The following is a 19,738-nucleotide window of genomic DNA, read 5'->3' as shown; positions in this document are numbered from 1 at the left end:
TCTTTTTTTGCATTTCCAATATCTCCTGACAACTCATTTCGTGTCTGTTAAGTGGTTGCAGAGAAAATCTGCGTGGCGTTAACGGAGCCCGGGGACCACTTAGCTGTCACGGTCAATCTAGCAAGTCCTATCAGGAAATATGGGGGAGAACGGTGGTGTTTTGACAGCAACCACTTGAGAACAATTATCGGAGGGGGTCGCGTTTGGAGTGGTGGAGGCAATATGTCTATTTGTGAAAAAGACATTTAGACATATTAAATATAAAAAACAAAATATGGAAAAAGTTCCTAACTTCATTTAGTTGCCATAAACATTATTAAAGTCTGAAACATCTCATTTAATAAAATAAAATTCAAATGATTTCTTATGATAAACACGCTTTTGCTCCACTGACTCAAACATAATTTATTGTAAATAAAAAAAGGAATGGGCCGTTTAAAATACAACTTTTTAAAACATACAAATAAGAAACCTGTTTACAAGATGCAACAAACTTGTTATTTTAGCTACGAAATGCATTATTTAGACGTTTAATCAAATTTTAAGCATTTTAATCATGCTTAAAAATGCATCCAGCAGAAAAAAAAATATATAAAAGCTCGTTGGACAGAAATGCTCGGATTTTTTTTATTTTTGCTCTGATTGTCCTCCTCCCCCGTTTTTTTTTTTTTTTTTTTTTTTTGCAGGGTTTTGTGTCAATCTGGTCTGCTTTAATCCGTTCCCCCGACGCCTTGTTACCTTTTGAGAGCGATCCCTTCTGGTTTTATAATTATTTCAGAAGTCAAAATTCCCCCCACATCCATCCCTGGATAATTTGACTTAAATCTGCATCTTTCAGGCCCGCGCGGCCGTCGCTGGGCTCCAAGGTGCGGGGCTGCAGTATAATGAGACTGCAGCCTGTTAAAATACATATATTTGGGAGGCATCTTGCACCAGAAATGAAAATGGGTGCGTAAAAGATATAAATCATAGAAATGTTGATGCAAACATTTGTGGAGATTTTAAGTTGTAATAATGCACCCTCCCTTCCCAAGCCCCGAATAATTTTTATAGTTTTTTTTTAAATATTTTTCCATGCGGTCAACCCACAGTCCTGCAATGGGATTCATATATTACAAAAACAGCAGTTCGGTTGTGCGTTCATACGCTAAGTCATGTTGTCTGAGATGGTTGAGGCTTTCTTTTTTTATCTGGTCAGAGGGACTTCTTCCCTCTGGTCCAGTGTGACAGATGAGGATTTGCTGAGCACTGAAGGAGTAAAAGTGACAAAAGTTTCTGTCCTGCTTGTTGGGGAACAAGTGAAGTCCGAGCCAGAGGGCCTGGCTGACAAGCCATTGGATTGAGCGGAGTGGCATGCAAGGCAGGAGCAGGGACTCCCTCCAGGACCGAGGCCGTGGGTCGGTGCAGTGTACATGGATGGATGTCTGAAGGCGCACAGCAGCTCCGGCCTCTGGTAGGGGTGAGACAGGACTCGGAAACTATCGAGAGTGCGCAAGGGGCTTGAGAAAGGGGTGGCAGCAGGAGCTGAGCCAGCACCAACACCTAGGGGGGAGTAGTAGGGAAGAGGCATGTGAGATGGAAAGGCGTATGGCAGGTTGCCAGTGGCCGCAGCGTGGCTCATCATGTAGGTATAGAAGGCTGGGTCGGCTGGGTGAGGCCATGTCATGGCCAAACGCTGACGCTTGTCCTTCATTCTTCGGTTTTGAAACCACACCTGAGGGAGAGACACACCGCGTCAAATATTAACTACGAGTTTTCCAGCGACCAACCACTGGTCAGGTTGCACTTCCGCCTTTAATCATGCCCAAATCTGGTGATTTAAAGGAAACATGTTGCTGCTAAGTCTAAAAATAGGTTCATGTTATAACCACCAAAGCACTCATAATGGACATCAGTGCTGACTGACACTACAACGACACCATAAGGTCTGACATTTCGGATCTAAGGCCTGCTCCGATGACACAAAAACCTTACTTTGATGGTGGTTTCAGGAAGATTCAATGCAGCCGCAAGTTCACATCTCCTCGGCCTGGACACGTAGTTCTCCCGATAAAACTCCTTCTCCAGCCGGGCGATCTGCTCCCGTGTGAAGGCGGTTCGGTACCGACGAATCTGGTCCGCCGCATAAGACAGAGTGCTTTGACCGGACACCGTCTTACCCGGGTCAGCTCCCAGGTCACTCCGGCGACCTGGAGAATCTTCCATTTGACCTGCGTAAATACGCAAAAATTATAAATCATATTTGACAAAAATAAAAATATATAAATGTACAAACATTCCACAGTTTAATGAAACATGTAACTTCGGGCCCTTAATGTTTTTTTTTTATTCTATGTATTTGATTGTTGTCATTTCTGTTGTGATGAAGAAAATCATAAAAAAAAATCGAAATATTATTTTCTTTTTATCTGATTATTTTGATGCGTTTTCCAAATTTTTCCTCAGTTCTGCTTTGCAGAAATCGTTTTGTTTACATCATTCTTCAAAGTAAACAATTATAAATTCAGATTTGATAAAGAAATATCAAGTTTTTGCATTTGCAAAACACTAAAATGTGCTTAGAAAATCTGAATGTTCGACTCTTTGCTTGTGGTTTTGGCTCCTTAAAACTCCTCCTGTGGTGGTAAATGTACATACGGCACGTCAAAGTCAGTGATGAAAATGTCTGGTTAGATTGTGGGTGTCACTTAAGTATTTGCAGCCACTGTGGTCATTTGACAGAACACTGCAGTTTCACTGTTTTTTTCCTCCTGCTGTTGAGGTGAAACTGTGTTTGTGATTGGGTTCTTGGCATACATTTCGATTTATTTTGTTCTATTTCTGTGCGTATTTTATCCAAAAAGGTTCAAGCTGCATGCATAATGCAGCTGAAATGTGTTTCATTCAAGGTTTTAAGATGCAGTCAAACAAAACAAAAACAGAAAGAAAAATAAACCTTTAGCTCAAACCCACCTTTAGTAGTTGGGTAGTCCATGCTCTCAGGCGTGCAGCTCACGTCTATTTCTTCATAGAAGTCGGACTCGGTGTCTGAGCTGCTGCCGTCCCTGCGTGGCTTGTCGCACCGGTGCTTCTCCACGGACGAAGCGCGGCCAACCGGCCTTCCGTCGGCGCAAAAATTCCTCCGCACGGTCTCCTCCGCCCCCGGCTCCGTTCTGGCCCGGGTAAATGCCCCATCTCCGGGGCTGATACACCTCCTGTAGCCCGGCTTCCCCTGCTGCTCCCGCACAGGGCTCCCGGTACCTTTTGACATACTTGAGTCGTTCTTACCAAACGGACCCCCCTCCGCCAGCCGCGCTTCTTCCTTTCTCGTTTCCATCACAAGGGGGGAAATAAGCCTCCTGGTTGCGGGAGAGCGTGAGTCCAAACGACGAGTGTCAGGTTGGAGGGGCGTGAAGCTGTGGGGATGATGGCGCTGGAGCTGGAGGCGGGTGGGAGAGTTTGCTCGCAGGATGAAGGGAGGGTTCTGAAAAAAAGAGGGGCTGAAATCCGGTCTGACCCTCAGAGGAGAGTGCTCCAGAGTGCAGAGAAGGAGCTCAGGGAGGGATCACCATTCACCCTCGCTCTCTCCCTGCCTTTTGAGCTGTCATTCTTAATAGACTAGTCGTGGAGATGCCCCCACTGATGACGACATGCATTGATTGGATATGAGGGTAAATAGAAGGAGCAGCAGCAGGAACGGCATGGAGGTGGGAGGGGTGCCACAATAAGAAGCAGCTGAGACGCACAGCATCTAAAGCTGAGCAGTTTATCACTGTCTGCTCCTGATGTGTCAGTTAAGACTCTAAGTTTATGAGAACTAATTTTTTTCTAATAACCAAAAAGATTTGATGAAAGCTCAAAGCTTTAATGTTTAAATGGCAACAGAGCAATTAGACAAATAAATAAACATTTTTAATGTCTCCTCATCTCCCTGATTTCCTCTGACTCAACTGAAGTCTATAAAAGGTCAAGTATGAGGTCAGGATTTAGAAAATACATTTGACATTAAGTTTGATATCTGAAAGGAGCCTAAAAACAGAGGCTGCAGACTTTAACCTCAGCACACAACAAGCGTTTCCATTTTCAGTTTTGATCTTTAAATATCTTTGACCCCCCCCCCCCCCCCAGACACACACACATACACAAATAAATAAACTATTCAGTTAAGTAATGATAAAATACGTTATTAAGCACAGAATAGGTTCTTGTACACAAAACATGGTTACACACTGATAATTACAGTTAAAAACATTAATTTACAAATGCCAACAGTTGCAACTTGACTCATAATTAGTTATACTCTTCAGCAGGGACGAACCAGATCATCTTCTTCTTATTTATTTAACCTTTATTTTACCAGGAGGATCCGTTAAAAACAGTTTCTCATTTTAAAAATGATTTTCAGATTTTCAGAGCTGCCGGGGTCTAATTTTTATTGATGGTGGGAGTGAATTAAAGTAAAAGTTATTACATTGAGAATTTGTGAGGCGTCAACTTTGCTGTTGGCAAAATCTACACTTTAAATACTTATGTGCCCGCTTCCTGTGCTTTCAATGATCTATAATAGCCAGTCGAACTCAATTGAGTCAGGCCTGCACCTGCACAGGTACGTGGAATCCACATTTTCTGTCGAGCTGATCAGAGATCTGTTTTGGGGGCGTAGATGAGGCCGGCTGCTCATAGGTGTAAATGATATCGCTCAGATGGAAAAGGTCACATGACTTCTTATAGATACGTCGGAGCTGCAGCAGCCTCCGCTGTCCTTGTGCGCCCTCGTCTGTCCAAAACAAGGAAAGCGCCAATGCCGCCGCCTTCCTCCTCGTCCTCCTCCTCTTCCTCCTCCTCCTCCTCCAGCTCCTCCAGCAGCCCGGAGGCTCAGGAGTGAGGGAAATTCCTTTGGCTTCCAACCCCCCACCGACTCTTTAATTTTCTCAGCAAATGGGCAGAACACTCACTGGTCTCTGATGGGTTTGAATATGCAAACTGGTTTTTGAGCTGTTTCGCATAAAAACGTGATGCATGAACTTAATCAGTGGTGTTTGGACTTCTGCTTGTGTTTTGGAGATGAGCTGGCCATCATTTAGGTCAGCAGGCAGGCGAACCACAAAACAATCGAAATGTGCTCAGCATGAAAATTCTCAGACGAACCTCAAGAAAAATACTGGCCACAGAAATAACACATTCTTTTTATTATAATAACATTATGGCGTCATGTTAAATGTTACAATAGGCACAGAAGGGGCCCATTTGAGCTTGTTGGTTCACATCCGAGGATTTCTCAGATTCTTTGCAACTTGAGAAATTCCCCACTCCGCTGCGGGAACGTTGGCTAACTTGTGTTCTTAAAATAAATGAAGGGGCATGCGTACAGCGCCCAGTTATGGCAAAGATGCCAAACAGTAACTAAGAGTTAAGCAACGGGCTGCAGCCAGGCCCGATGGGATCTTGTGATAGATAATGCTTCGAAGAGTTTTGCGCAACAGCAAATTACTTCGCGTTTAGAGTACTGCCATTTATATTATGTGTGTACTTTAGATAGAGGAGGACACCGGGTGGGTTTGAAGAGCGGAGGATTGCGTTGCGCTCGTGCTCAATGTCTTCTTGAATAGGTGGTCCCAATTCGCGCCTGAAGAAGTGCAGTTGAGCGCAGCTGCAGAGTTTAGTTTTTGCAAGGGAACTTCAAAGGGTGTTAGGGGGTTGCAGACACTGCAGAATGCGCCCCCCAGTTTTACTAGGGAGGACAACTTGAACTTGACCATGGAGTCTGCGCAGTAGGCAGTGTAATTCTATCCATGGCTCTGCATCTTAGAGGGGTTTGGGTTTAGCTCAGAAAAATGTTCTAGTTTGTAACAGATTATCGCATGAGGGTCCTTCCACCTCTTGCAGGGACGCACCTCGTTTTACACAGGAATCCTACGTGGGAGGGAGAACAGGTATCATCTCTCCCTCATTATGATGGCCCTTCCCGTCTTTGTTGCTTCAACTTGGCCTTGAAACTGGATGACGCAGCTACCGAAGTTAACTCGTTGACCTTGGACTGTAACGAGTCCCGATGACTATATAACAGGAAATCTGCGCTGTAAGACTCGTTTTTTTATCGCTCCATCCTGCACATGATGGGATATGCGCGCACGCGCTGAGTCCAGGCCTGCATTACCCAATTAAAGGGTGGGTGAAGGTGTAAGGCGGGGAGTAGATCATCAGTCGCAGAACAACACACCAATTGTAAAGCCCTGATTTTCACTTGGAAGAATACAGTTCCACACTTGTCCGTGATCCAAATGTCTGTCTCGACGCAAATGGTTTTCTGTTCAAAATACTTAGGCTGCTTTTAACATGGATGTTTTAATATATTATTTTTTATTTAGCATACTGGTTTTGATTTTCAAATTTTTAACAAACAACGTTTAAAAAACAAAAAATTCCACAGAATGAAACTGAAGGTTACATTTGCTCCTCCTTGTGTGCCGTATGACGCACGAGGACGGCTAAAAGGTAAGCTGTTGTAGAATTTACACCCTTTTTTTTCAAATTGTATTTTTCTTAAGAAGCCAAATCACGTTCAGAATAAAAATGAAAAGATATGCATTATTTTATGCCTTTTCATTCATGCCAAAACCAAAAAGCAAATTAACTCAGACTTTTAGGCACATTTGGATCTCGGCATAGATGTTTTGCAAGGACTACTTTTCTCTCCCTGCGTATTTTTGCAGCAGTACGTTGTCATGACTCACAGTTTGTATAACTTGTGTCCATAACCAGTAATTATACATTAAGAAAAAGCAATTACAGATCAGGCAACTTCGAAAATGAAGTCTATAATAAGCATTATAATAAAACACAGGTTACCGATTTACCAGCAGGAGTCTGTCCGTACATTTTTGGGAAGTACACATTTTTGCTGAAACAAATTCATCTACATTAATACAGATTGGCACAATACATCCTTTTATTAATTAGTGTAAAGTATCTTTTGCCAAGAAGTAATAGTTATTGCGTAGAATTGGCCACTCTGTGTATAATTTATACAAGTTGACTTCAGACAAATATGGGTTTTTTGGTCAGAACACTTGACAACTTTTTTAAAGTTCTAGTCATATATCAAGAACAAATCTTTGCAGTATAATGTGACCTAATTGTTATATTCCTAAAGCTGCATCTAGGAAAAGTGTCAACGGCTTCTTTACAAAACAAATAGAAAAAAATGATCCCCCTGCAAGAAAATAATAAAAAAGGTGGCAAAAAAGGCACAATCACGCAGATACATTTCATGCAATGTGGGCACATCTTTAACTTGCACAAATTGCATGAAATACAATTGCTTTTATTTTTTTTTTACCAAAACGCAGGCATTTGCAGCACAACTAGATGTTTCCATACCTTATTAAGCGTTGTTTGTAAGTAAAACTCCTAACAGCAGACCTGCAGGTATTTGCATCTGAACCATCACTTATTTGTAAGCCCTTATGATTACACTTCAGGCCAACATCCAGGAAATATGGAAAAGTCAAGCGTGCGACCGCCCTGTGGCTGCCTGCTTTCACCACAAAACACGCTGGCAGTGAGCTTTTGACAGCTTTTTGACAGACATCTACTCTAAGCACATGCACATCAACATGCTTGGAGTGTGTTTCTGAGATCTTAGCGAGCAGTTTTATATATCAGTTCCTTTATGAATTTTATAGCATGGACATAACTTTATATGGACCTTTCCCGGCTTTCCCGAAGCTGCAGGAGCTGAGGTCGAGACATAAACGCGCTCTTTCTTTTCCTTCGGCTTAGTGATTTGGATGCCAGTATAAACATTAAGTTAAGACTTGATAATGACCTCAGAGAAAAAAAAAACCTTTGGGGTTTGTTGCCAAGCCCCAAAGTGAAGTTCAAGGCAAGTTTTGGGATCATTTTACGCAAATAAAAGAAAGTCTGCTGTGCGTTAAGCTGCGTAAATTCACAATTTCTCATGACGCAACACCAACAGCAAAAGGAAAATGTCCTGGTTTAGTTAGTCTGATGGACTTTATTGGTTAATGAATACACGTAAAAAATAATAATAATGGTTACGTTAGTTTGTCACTTCTTTGTCATCTTCCTCGAGGAAAGCAGGGCTGCGGAACAACATTCTGAATTTAATAACAAGCTGTGGCGGAGAAAAAAGTTCCTAAAATGCAAATGTTCATGATACCCAAAACACTGAGCGCGCGCACAGACAACATACAGACATGACTTAAAAAGTATATAGATTAACTTAAAACATGACAAAGCACGTCTGTGCAAAAGCTAATGATTAAGGCGTCTGTATTTTATCTTGAAGCCTGATTTGCCTGCATTAACAAAAACGCCAAAAGGCAGGTCGCAACACGCCGGGCCTTGCAGTGTGATTCATGATGATCGCTGCTTGTTGCTGAAGATTGAATTTATTTTCTTGGCGTTTTTATTAAAAAATCAACTATCCTCGTGGTTGATTTTTTTTTTTCTGGGCATTGCACCATTTCCGACGTGCTGCATGCCGGGTATTGGTTGCGATCTAAACAAAGGAAGTATGCAAAAGAACTCAAACGGCCTATTATAGCAAAGAACGATTCACCTTTCTTGAACTCCGAAAGAAAATGTATTGTTTTCTTCTAATTATTTATTGTTTATTTTTACCACATCAAATGATTATGAAATACCAGCCAGTATAATAAAAAACCAATTATTTTAATTATCTGTCTTCAAAAACTTTAATTTTGGGAACAATTACCTAAATTTGTTAATTATCTTGATTTCAAAACAATCTGAATCAAATCATACCATACAAAAATCAAAAGCAAAAACGCAAGACTTAGCATAAAAACAACGTTCTAGCTTTTATAATTCTAATCCTAAAGTTGGTTTACTTAATTTAAAATTATGAGATTGTCTATTGTTTATATGTTTTCCTGAAACCGCAATAAATATGTTTTTTTTTACTTGTGCTGTCTTCCAATTTTTTCTGTAACAATATGTTTCTAATTTTATGGGGATGTGTATATTTATTTATACTTATTTGGATGTTTAAGTTAACCCCCACAAGATGTATAGAAAAAAAAACATGTTTGCTTAAACTGTTTTAACAACCATAACGGTTTAACCAAAAATAGCGCACACAACGCAGATTGCGCTTCTATTTTTGTGTGTTGTTGCTTTGCAATTACAAAACCATACTGAATATTGTACTTTGGTTGAAACTCCAGGTTCATTTCCTTGCAGAGCACTGAGAGGCACCAGCCATACACACAAAGCAGAAGAGCACATACATTTAAAATCACACGTGCGCCACGTCTACTCCGCCCTCGTTTTTTCAGGAATCTATAACATTTTTTGCATACTTGCAAACCACTAAAATGATTTAAAAACAAGAGAAATTATAAATGGATAATGTCAAAGCTGGAACACAAAAGTAAACAAGAAAGGGAGGCAGACGGGGCCGTGAGAGAGAGATCGGGGATGAAAACACAATGACAGTAAAAGTTAATGTCCTCCAATCGCTTTCATTGGCACAGGAATTCTCACCCCTCTTCCGCTCTTTTCAAGAGCAGCAGACGGACCCTTCAAAGCCTGAATAGTCCAATGGGCTGCGTGGCTAGACAGCAACTTTCAACTTGACCTTGGCCTCCAGCCGCGTTTACGTCCCAAAGCGCTGCCTAACCAGGCCTATTTTTTGGTTTCTCAAATTGTAAAGAGTTTGGAAGTAACGCACAAAGGATTATCTCTGATCCTAACCTGACGGTTCAACTGACTAGTGGCAATTTTTGGTCACAGCGACACATTAAAAAAAGACATTCACTAGAATTGAACTTGGAATGAGTGTTATGTTTTCACCCTTTACGCGTCCTGAAAACACACATGGATCAAGGTGAGCGGCATGTTGGAATCGCTTCTGCGCTCCTACAGTGGAGGAAGAATCGACTTTAATCAAACATATAATCATTCTGTGGTTTCACTCATCTATAAACAAAAGATCCTAGTGTGTGTGGTTGCTTAATTTTTTTTCCACATTCAAATTATAAAGACAAAGAATGGTTGTTGTAGCGCACGAAGGCCGAAGACAGTGGAGTCATGAGCAAGAGACTCAAACTATACTGTGCCCTGTTTAAAATAGCCCCTATTAACCCTTTACATAATAATTCAGTCTTTTTCGTAATACATTATAATAAAAGGCAGTGTTTGGAGTGTGACGACAAATGAAAATTGTGATATAGCGTTTTTACGCATCAACACCCCCACAAAATGATTCAAATCCGAAAAAACCAGCTCGTGGCGTTGTTGAATGTGATAACCTTCCATCGCTGCATTTTTCACCATTTAATTATGCGTTGTTGTTTACCGTGTCTTCTTTGCATAGTGCGGTCACGTGCCGGCGCCCTGACCAATCAGAGCGCGAGCTGCGCGCTCTTGTGCGCGTCAGAGTGGCTTTACTCTCTGAGAAGCAGTGCGTCCTTTTTTCAGTCAGTGGGCTTTTTAAAAAAGAGCCAGAAGCTTCAATGTTGGATGCCGTGCTATGACAACGTCACTGCTCCTCCGTCCTCGCTGGGTCGACCCGTCGGTGATGTTCCTGTACGACAACGGCGGCGGTTCCGATGAAGTGAGCAAGAACATGGAGGGTTTCGCTGGTGGCAACTTTGCTGCGAACCAGTGCAGGAATCTGATGGCTCACCCCGCGTCCCTGGCACCTAGCACGGCGTACTCGTCCAGCGACGTGCCCGCCCCCGGTATGGGGGAGCCGGTGAAGCAGTGTAGCCCTTGCTCTGCAGCTCCGAATTCCTCCAGCGCGTCCCTTCCTTACGGGTACTTCGGTTATCCGTGCAGAATGTCGCATCACAGCAGCATTAAGTCGTGTGCAGCGTCGTCCGCGCCCGCCTATGGAGAGAAATACGTGGATACGTCCACCTCGGGGGACGAATTCACCCCTCGAGCGAAGGAATTTACTTTTTACCCTACTTATACTTCGGGCCCATACCAACCTGTTCCAAGTTACCTGGACGTTCCCGTGGTTCCAACAATCAGTGCGCCGTCAGAGACCAGGCACGAACCCCTCCTGCCTATGGAGAGTTATCAGCCATGGACTCTCGCTCCCAACGGCTGGAACAGCCAGGTTTACTGCACCAAGGAGCAGCCTCAGCCTGCACACATGTGGAAATCCTCCATATCAGGTAGGCGTCACAATCCGATTCCAGGTTTTTGTCAAATGTTTAACATGCTCGTGCATGTTAAACAAAATCAGGAAACGTCGATTTCAGCGTAGAACAAATACAAGTTACATCAAAAGGAAGAACAAACTCTCCTATGTATTACAAAATGTCTTTATAATACGGTAAAATATTAAAATGATTATACCACAGTATATGTAACGCATAATCCTCCAATGCAGAATCCCTTTCATTTTCATTTCTGGCGCATAAAATTCTACAAAATTAAGTTGTTCATGTTTATTATCCAGGAGGAGACTTTATTAATATAAAATATTATATTTAAAGATATAGCTTTTTTATTTTTTATTTTTACACAACCGTGTGTTTGATGTTTTAGCCTGTAGACATATTTGGAGAAAGTCAGGCTCTGACTAACATGCAGTTTTGTCTTTCTTTGTCAGACGCTGTGTCGCACACCGGGGGAGACTCGGGCTCTTACCGCCGTGGAAGGAAGAAGCGTGTGCCATACACCAAGGTGCAACTCAAGGAGCTCGAGCGCGAGTACGCCGCCAATAAATTTATCACAAAGGACAAAAGGAGGAGGATATCCGCGCAGACCAACCTGTCTGAGCGACAGGTCACGATATGGTTCCAAAACAGACGCGTGAAGGAGAAGAAAATTGTCAACAAACTGAAAACCATCAGCTAGTTGATCGTTTTTTGATATGGACAAAAAGGAACGGGATATTAAGACGCATTTTGACCACAGACTCCTTCCTGACTGCGTCTTGTGTGAGCAGATGATTTCCAGGAGCCTCTGGAACAAACATTTCGGGGTGCTGAAGGCCGGGCCCTCCATGATGATCCTGCCATTTGTTAATAGTTTGAAGCAACAGAAAAGAGAAAAATATGTGCATTATGTGTGACTTCTCTTTTTGTTATATTTTATTTTGGCATGCACAGATTCGTTGGAATGGACCCTGCGTCAGAAAGGTGCGCGTCACAGAGCAACACCTTTGTTTCCACAAGAGTTATAAATGGAAGATTCAAGAGAAGTTTCGGATTTGGACCTTGGGAATGTTAAATATTATCTAAACTCTGGCTTCCTTTTAAGACCTCCTCACGTGCTTAGCTGTATCATCTTTAGTCTTATCATTCAAATCGTGCTCCCAGGGATACCCGACATGGTGGATGTCCTGCTTGTAATACATAATCGAACGGGAGATTTGCTCATGTCCATCATAACGTTTATAATGTGTGCGTATTCTTGTAGTTGTATATAAACATAAAAGTGAATTCAGGCATGATACCCAGGCCGTGCTTGACTCCAGTATATCCGTGTTAAAGTCCACTCCAATAAAACATGGACTTGGTTGAAATTTATCCAGGTTATGTGAAAAAGGTTTGTTTTCATAGCATCAGAATGACAGTTCCGCATTTATAAACATTCATTATTTACATTTATTTAAGATTTAATCTTGCTTTTTGGATCAGATCATTCCACGCTTCCAAAGGGGGGGATGAAATATATTTATGTTCAGTATTCTTGATAAAACTGCATGAAAAGATTTTTTTTTGTATTTTATTAAATGTAGATTCTGCCAAAAAGTACTACTATAGTATTAGAAGTACACTATTTGAGGTCCTGCCCCCAACCTCAGTCTGCAACAGTGAGAGAAGGGACAAAAATTTGGGCCAGACAATTCTGGGTTAAAAAGAATAAAATAAACCAACATTGCCATCTAGCGGTCATTTTGTGACACGTTTAATCGAAAAGAAACCCCCTCTTTCAGTCACAGCTAAACAAAAACCTAACAAAATAACACAATTTTAAATATAAAAAAATACGATTATTTCACATACATATTTAGACCTAAAAACCTTTTTTTGTTTCTTAAATATTTATTGGCTCAAATCAACTAATTCAGCGTTGTTGTGTATTTTTTATCAATAACTAATTTATTTAACTCATTAATTTTATTTAAAATTATTCAAAAAGTCCATATTTTTGTCACAAAAGGTGACAAAAAATGAAAGTTCTTTTGCTAAAGCTGAGACGGCATTGCCTAAAAACAACAACACTTGTTTAAATATTATTTTTGTCAACGCGTGTTTCTGTCATTCGTAACGTCTGTTTTTCAGCCCATCAAACTGTTTTTCTTTATTTATGTCAAAAAAACGTGAATTTTCTCAACAATAATGTTGAGTTTTTATATATTTCAATTCTTTAAGCTTTTCTTTTTTCCCACATTCATTTGACGCGTTAACTGTTGCCTGGAATTGAAATGCATTTCTAACCACAAACTCCAGACAGAATCTTTGCTTGTGTTTTGTTCATTATTTACCACGGTGGTTAATCTTAACATTTACGGATTACAACAGAGAAGTAATTAATAATACGCAGTTAAATTTAAATTGTAATTGAATTGTTTTGTAAGGACTCTACAATAAAATGCCCTTATGTTATAAAGGCCAGCTTTTAACCATGATATTAAAAAATAAAATAATTTTGTTACATTTTCCCACGTGATTGCTCGAGTTGCACCCTAGTCAAAACGTAAATACAGATTGTGTTACGACTGGATTTTTGCGTGGAAAAATTAAGTCACAAGGCTTAATTTTTACCAACTACTATCCAGAAACTTTGCAGTAAATTATGAATTTTATGTCAGAAAAAGCGATGGTTCAAAACCGAGGGAGAAATAAAGATTTTGCATGCGTACAGTTCGAAGCAGAGTGGAGAGTGAACACGTGACCGTTCGTTTTCAAGGCTGCAGTATGACCATGGAGATGGCGGAGGCCTTGGTGGGGAAATGAAATAAGAAAACGTGCCATAAGGCCAATCAATAGGTGTGATAGAGAGAATTCTTTTTCGAAAAATATAAAATAGTTTGCCAAGTTTTAAGCAATACACCATAAATATACCATAATTATTTTATTTTCAAAAAAACACGCACTTAATTTTGAAAACATTTCCTCCTGTTAGATTAATTTAGATAGTCTAGGCAGTTTTCCAGGCTTAATGAAAGTCTAAAAGTCTAAATTGCTTTACGTTTTTGAGGTCATCAGCTGATATATTTTAGTGGATTCAAGTCATGATTTCATGAAGGAACACAAAGATTAAACCGAATGTTTCAGTAAATACAATGAAACACTTTTAAGTTTTTGTGGTTTTGAAAAATAAGAAAAATATTTTGCAAAGAGTCATAAAGTAGATATTTTTACGACTCCATTGTTAAGGACATAGACAAAAAAGGATGAAATACTTGGGACTTGTTCTGTCTATGCTGATTAGAAACAGTGCTCTTCTTTTGTGTGGGAAATGAGGCTCGGCACGTTTGTTCGTTCAATAAAGAGCTATGCTGACTCGTGAGTATCATTGAATGAAGAAAGACAGACGGAGAAAGGACAGAAAGCGGAAGTTTGCCGCTGTGACGTAACCACTAAGGTAGCTGATTGGCTGCCAGGCCACAGGAGGCGGTCTTTTTGGTTCAGAGGGAACCGAGGCAAGCTGAGAGGCCCCGCCTTCATCAGAAGGGTTGAACGTTCCAAGGCAGGCTGCACCAAGCTCCGCCCATCTTCTTTCCCTCATAAACCGTCTAAGTTGCGGCCAAACGCCACAGGGGGCGGTAGGTGAAACTGCATTCAAGAGTTGAACTCTACTGCCATCTAATGGATAAAAAGGAAACTGCAGATGTATCAAGCGTTCATTACTTGCCAACATTAAAACAAAAAAGGGATTTTGTCTAAGACACATTAAACAATTCTTGATAAAAATGTTATCAATTCTTTTCAAACAAATTTCTAACTGAAATTTGTTTTTTTTTAAAAAGGGAAAAAAGGAAATGCAACCAGTGCCTTATTGTTTTTTTAATTAAGCTAATAAGTTAATGTCAACACTCCATCGAATCCTGCCTTCTCGTATTTAATCAAAGTAGAAGCTATTTATCGACAAAACTAATGTATCCACAGCGCAGAGCGCCACCGCCTGCCTGTGAGACGTGGCTGAGCGCAGACTGCTCTTTACATTGACCTTCGCAGTCTCTAATGGAGTCGAGAGGCCTGCAGTCAGGCAGGGATGCAGCTCCGGTCAAGCTTGAAATGGAGATCCCACAAATAATCCCATAATACACCGCAAGACTCAGAAGGACATGAGCGGGAGCAGAAGCAGGACATGCGGTCAGAAACACGCATCCTCTGCGCGCGCTCTGATTCATCTGCAGGCTGCACGGTTCTCTGTGAAAATTATTGTAGCAATGCAAAGTGATGCGTAATTCCTGGCTACGCGCTTTTTAAATAAATGCATAAATAAATACATTAATTAATTAAGGGTTTGATCGTTGGGTGAACTGGAAAAACTAAAAAAACGTCCATCAAGTAAAGAGTAATCTATCTGTGGAGATGGCGTCAAGAGCTCATTATAAGCGCAACCGTTTCATAGAATATACATAGAACCATGCAGAAAAAGAAGACGAAATAGTAGATAAACCACAGATATTTAGAGAAGAACGGGGACGGTTTTGTTTTTATTTTCATATTGTTTTACCTACATTGTCTTTAAACTTCGACACAAACAAAGTAAATGACTGGGGAACCACAAATGTACTGAAAAGGGTGTTTCCTTAAAATAAAAGTAGGTCCAGTCAAACCCGAATAGGCAACAAAAAATAACGCACGAAAAGGCGTGATCAGAGCAAACAAAACCTCTGCTTTCACAAAAATATCTACGACGCATTCATTTCATCATTCTATTTTGTAATCATTTTAATCATTTAAATGTGATGTAGCCTAAGATTTCGTTTTTCCTAAGGCTACATCACGATTAGTATAATTATTAAATCAGAACCGTCACCGACAGCATTGTTAAACTGTCATCTGCATTTTTTGTTCTTTATATACGCTTAAGTTTAGGTTACATTAATCTTTCTTCTTTTGAATATCTTCTGATTCTCCATAAAGTGAATAACAGGTGTGTCGACAAGGTCCAAAGCAGAGCAGCTTTGAATTCTGAGGGACAGAAGCCATTCTACGCAATTTGCAGCATACAATTTTAGAATATTTATATCGGAAAACATCAAAAAGAAACGTTGTACGGAAATATTTTAATGTTTAAGAATTTTGGGGCATTCGCAAATTTAATGGAAGTTCTTTGTTCAGCCATGTGCTTTCATTCCAAAATCGGAAACCTTTTCAGTTCAGTTAAATAGCAGATTGTTCTTATTTTATTGTGTAATTGTCACAGAACTATTATGTCCACATGTCTTCTCCGATCGCCAAACCAGCGTCGTCGTCTTTTCTTTTGGCCAGATGTGTTGCTGTTGACCGTGGAGTTGATCGGTTGGCCCCTCCGAGGCCCTTGTGTGGTCCGTTCGGACTCCAATCGCTGCCATCGCCGTCAGATCACTTTTCTTTCACCTGTGGGTAAATCAACAATTTCTCACTAAATCGGTTTCAAATTTATTGGCACATCGCAGCTTGTTCATTTTGTAGGCAACAACGTGTGAGCTCTGCTGTTTCAAGTTACAGTCTGATGGGTTTATAATCGCCAGCAGCGCGTTAGCTGCTGATCCCCTCTCCATGTTAACCCAAGTTCAAAGCATCACATTTCTACATTAGGCAGGTGGGGTTTAACCTTCCCAACATTCATCGTGTATTAGGATTTTTTTAAATAGATAATTTTAGTTTTTTCATTATAATATAAGAAAATACTTCTATTTACCAACAGGTTTCGTCACACCGCCGCAGTGTCTGAGGCCTCTCGGCTCCTTCAAACCATTCTATTTTTGAGCTATGAATTGGTGAGAGGAAACTTAGTGTTTAAGGTCTGATGGTCTTTTTTTCTAAGCATAAAGTGACAACAAAACAACCTGTAGTTTAGCTCCAAGATATTGTTTTTTACACGAAGACTTAAGATAAACAAAATGTATTCAGTCGTGGCTTCCAGTTTGTATCATTTACAGCCTTAATGTCTACCTTACGTGGCGCTAAAGTGTAAATTCTCCTGATTGTTGTCTCGTTATTTAAAAACGACTTCATGGCGCGAGGCTCTGGTAAAAGTCTCCTCGAGAAGAAGGAAGTGCGCAACCATGGCTTTGAAAACAAAGACGCACTTGTAAATGTAAAGACTTGTAAACAGAAACATATTTATATGTTGGAAGGCCCTTAGAATTCAAGAAACAAATTAAACGTTGTCAAATTTGTTGTCAGAAAAGCATAAAAGCAAACTTTAAGGGAATAAAATCTATCTTTTGAGTGCGCAATTACCAATAATCGCTTGTGGGTTTTTGTAATGAAAAGTGGATTCCTAAATGGACGATTTTAATCCTATTTCGTCCAACATTCATCAAAAAGAAAAAACAATTGTTACTGAGTGCGGCCTATTAAAGAACACAACCCTCCCGGATCGACAAGAGTGAAAAAAATCAAGAGGAACAAACGTGCACAGACACCCACCTGCAGTGATAAATCCACACAATTAGTGCAAAATGAGTTTTTTTTGCCCCCTCTTTGCTTGTGGTTCTAGATTCACAATTCTTGCGACCTTAAGCTTTAGCAGATGCAAGGGGCAATTAAATGAACTCCATCCGGGGCACAGCGCCCCCTCTGCTCTCTGTGAAGGACCCTCTCCCTCCCCCGAACTTGAAGTCGACCGTAAAGACAAAGCTTTGGCTTTGAGAGCTGAGAAGCAGAACAAGACTGCAGCTTTCAGCAAAAGCCTATTGAGTTCTGTAGATTTTAAGTTTCTGTAAGTCCTAGAATTTGCTTTGCTTACAAAGAAATTCAATAAAAATAACATATACATACGTTGTTAATTTACTTTTTCGTGCGTTTTTCAAATTATGTTTTGTTGCCTCTTCGGAAATGAATGTAGCCTGTTTTATGTTAAGCATCTTACCGTTGAAACCGCTTTTCTGTGTATTTGTAGGTCAGTTGTTGACTTTGAATTCGCGTTGGTGACGACTTCACGCTTGGCCGCTTTTGTGGTGTCTGTCTGGTCGGGTAAACAGCGCACTAGACTACTATGGCAGCTATAAAAACGCAGTTCAGTGCAGAGCTGGCTTTGGTTTTCCTGAGCATCCTGTCCTCAATTACAGCTTAAAAGCCTCAGTACAACTCGTAGAATTTGCCTGGATTGACTAAGAGGCGGAGCATGTGGTCACAGAGACACACGGGTTGTTTGTGCCTTTGCAATTTATCCAAATAAGATGGCATGCAAGCAGGGCCGTTTTAAATCTCATGCTGTGTGTTTTTTCCTCGGGTTTCAGACCCACACGTTGGTTAGAACTGGGCCGAATAAGCCTGTGGAATATTTCAAGGTTGTGTTTCATATGTGGCAATAGGAGCTCCCATCCCAATATACACATCGGGCTGTGGGGCCAGACCAGCCACGGCGGTCTTAATCTCAGCTCAGGTCTTTCATTCACAGCGCATTAGAGTCAGGTTGCAGCGTCTCTAAAACCGGCTACATGGTGGCCACACAACTGAGCGCCAGAGACTGTTTGATGTGAAATATTTTACAAATTAAAATACAAATGTTTTAAACTTTTATTTTTCTTTATTTCGTTTTTTTGTTCTTTGAAAATTACAGTTTTATAATATTCTAATACATTATGTTAATAGGATTTCAAATTTAGATTTACCTTAATATATAAGTAGTGCACCAATAAAATTAAAAATAAAGAAAACAAAGCGAAAATCTGTGTTTTATAACATTCTGCTATCCAATAAAATTGTCCATGATCAATTATTTGAGTTCTTTTGTGATAATTAGATTTACGCACGAAAAACATTCGTGCCAGGACTCGTTTGTGGAGGGAAAATGAAAAATATTGTGAAATCTGTACTTCACGAAAATTGCAAACTAAATTTTTAAATTCTTAGAATCCTATATTTGCTGAAAAATCACACTTGAGACCATTTTTTAGGCAGACGCCACAAAATAGATGTGCGTAAAAGTAGATTATCCTTAAATATGGTGAATTTTGGAGCTGCCAGTGGATTCATAAAATGCTCATTGGAGACATAACAGAACAGCGGGATGTTAAAACCCGAACATTTGTCTTTTTCAACAGACGTCCACAATGTCACTCCTGAGACAGACAGTGAATAGGCTGCAAACGAGACTTTGAACATCAATACTTGATTACTTTTCTCAGCCTCCGTCCCCAACCGTCACATCATGTTATTAGTTTGGTTTACTAACTAGGAAATGTTTCAGCGTTTGTGTGCCATTGCAGAAGAGCTGCGGCGTAAAACGGGTATTTAAAATGACATTTTTATTCAGTTTTTATTCAAACAAAATCGTCAGTGTTTAGATACAGATTTATTTTTGCAGTTTAAAGCAATGAACTTGCTCTTATGCGTCTGACATGAAAATAAGACTTTAAAAGATTAGCGTCTACTTTGAACATGACCCTGATAACAAAATGCGCAGAGCCAAACGCCATGTTGTAAAACGACCAAATGAGAATCACAAGGATTAAACCATTCTTTGGGAAGTAGCTTTTTTTAGCTGGTTATCAGGGATTGACCGCACGTGTTTATAACGCACATCCACATTTCCGTGCTTATAATTTGTAATTTTTTGGTAAATTTCTTTGAAAGAGTGA

The 19,738-nt window shown here is 40.3% G+C and overlaps 2 protein-coding genes and 1 long non-coding RNA gene across 3 annotated transcripts; 1 reads left to right on the top strand and 2 right to left on the bottom strand.

The window, feature by feature from the left end:
* Positions 1-385: 385 nt before the first annotated feature.
* Positions 386-3,626, bottom strand: evx1 (even-skipped homeobox 1). The gene is made up of 3 exons (XM_004073862.4): positions 2,953-3,626; positions 1,975-2,210; positions 386-1,714 (listed from the first exon to the last, which is right to left on the bottom strand). The coding sequence occupies exons 1-3, from the start codon at positions 3,314-3,316 to the stop codon at positions 1,187-1,189; spliced, it is 1,128 nt and encodes a 375-aa protein (XP_004073910.1). The 5' UTR covers positions 3,317-3,626; the 3' UTR covers positions 386-1,186.
* Positions 3,627-6,382: 2,756 nt separating this feature from the next.
* LOC101162380 (homeobox protein Hox-A13a) lies at positions 6,383-14,493 on the top strand. The gene is made up of 2 exons (XM_004073861.4): positions 6,383-11,150; positions 11,591-14,493. Exons 1-2 carry the CDS (start codon positions 10,499-10,501, stop codon positions 11,836-11,838), a joined length of 900 nt encoding a protein of 299 aa, XP_004073909.1. The 5' UTR covers positions 6,383-10,498; the 3' UTR covers positions 11,839-14,493.
* Positions 14,494-15,630: 1,137 nt separating this feature from the next.
* Positions 15,631-19,729, bottom strand: LOC101162222. Its single transcript, XR_177454.4, has 2 exons — positions 18,025-19,729; positions 15,631-16,544 (listed from the first exon to the last, which is right to left on the bottom strand). It is a non-coding gene; the product is annotated as an uncharacterized LOC101162222 (long non-coding RNA).
* Positions 19,730-19,738: the final 9 nt, after the last annotated feature.

The sequence above is a fragment of the Oryzias latipes genome, chromosome 11 (genome assembly GCF_002234675.1).
Source record: "Oryzias latipes chromosome 11, ASM223467v1".
Classification (NCBI taxonomy): domain Eukaryota; kingdom Metazoa; phylum Chordata; class Actinopteri; order Beloniformes; family Adrianichthyidae; genus Oryzias; species Oryzias latipes.
Note: the sequence above shows the minus strand (reverse complement) of the source record. Positions and strands in the feature narration are given on the sequence as shown.

Bases quoted from the DNA above. Each gene is read 5' to 3' on its own strand.
- LOC101162380 (XM_004073861.4), top strand. From the start codon at position 10,499: ATGACAACGTCACTGCTCCTCCGTCCTCGCTGGGTCGACCCGTCGGTG. The intron at 11,151-11,590 runs GTAGGCGTCACA...TTTCTTTGTCAG, and splicing joins GTGGAAATCCTCCATATCAG to ACGCTGTGTCGCACACCGGG.
- evx1 (XM_004073862.4), bottom strand. From the start codon at position 3,316: ATGGAAACGAGAAAGGAAGAAGCGCGGCTGGCGGAGGGGGGTCCGTTT. The intron at 2,211-2,952 runs GTGGGTTTGAGC...GTATTTACGCAG, and splicing joins GGACTACCCAACTACTAAAG to GTCAAATGGAAGATTCTCCA. The intron at 1,715-1,974 runs GTAAGGTTTTTG...TCTCTCCCTCAG, and splicing joins TTCCTGAAACCACCATCAAA to GTGTGGTTTCAAAACCGAAG.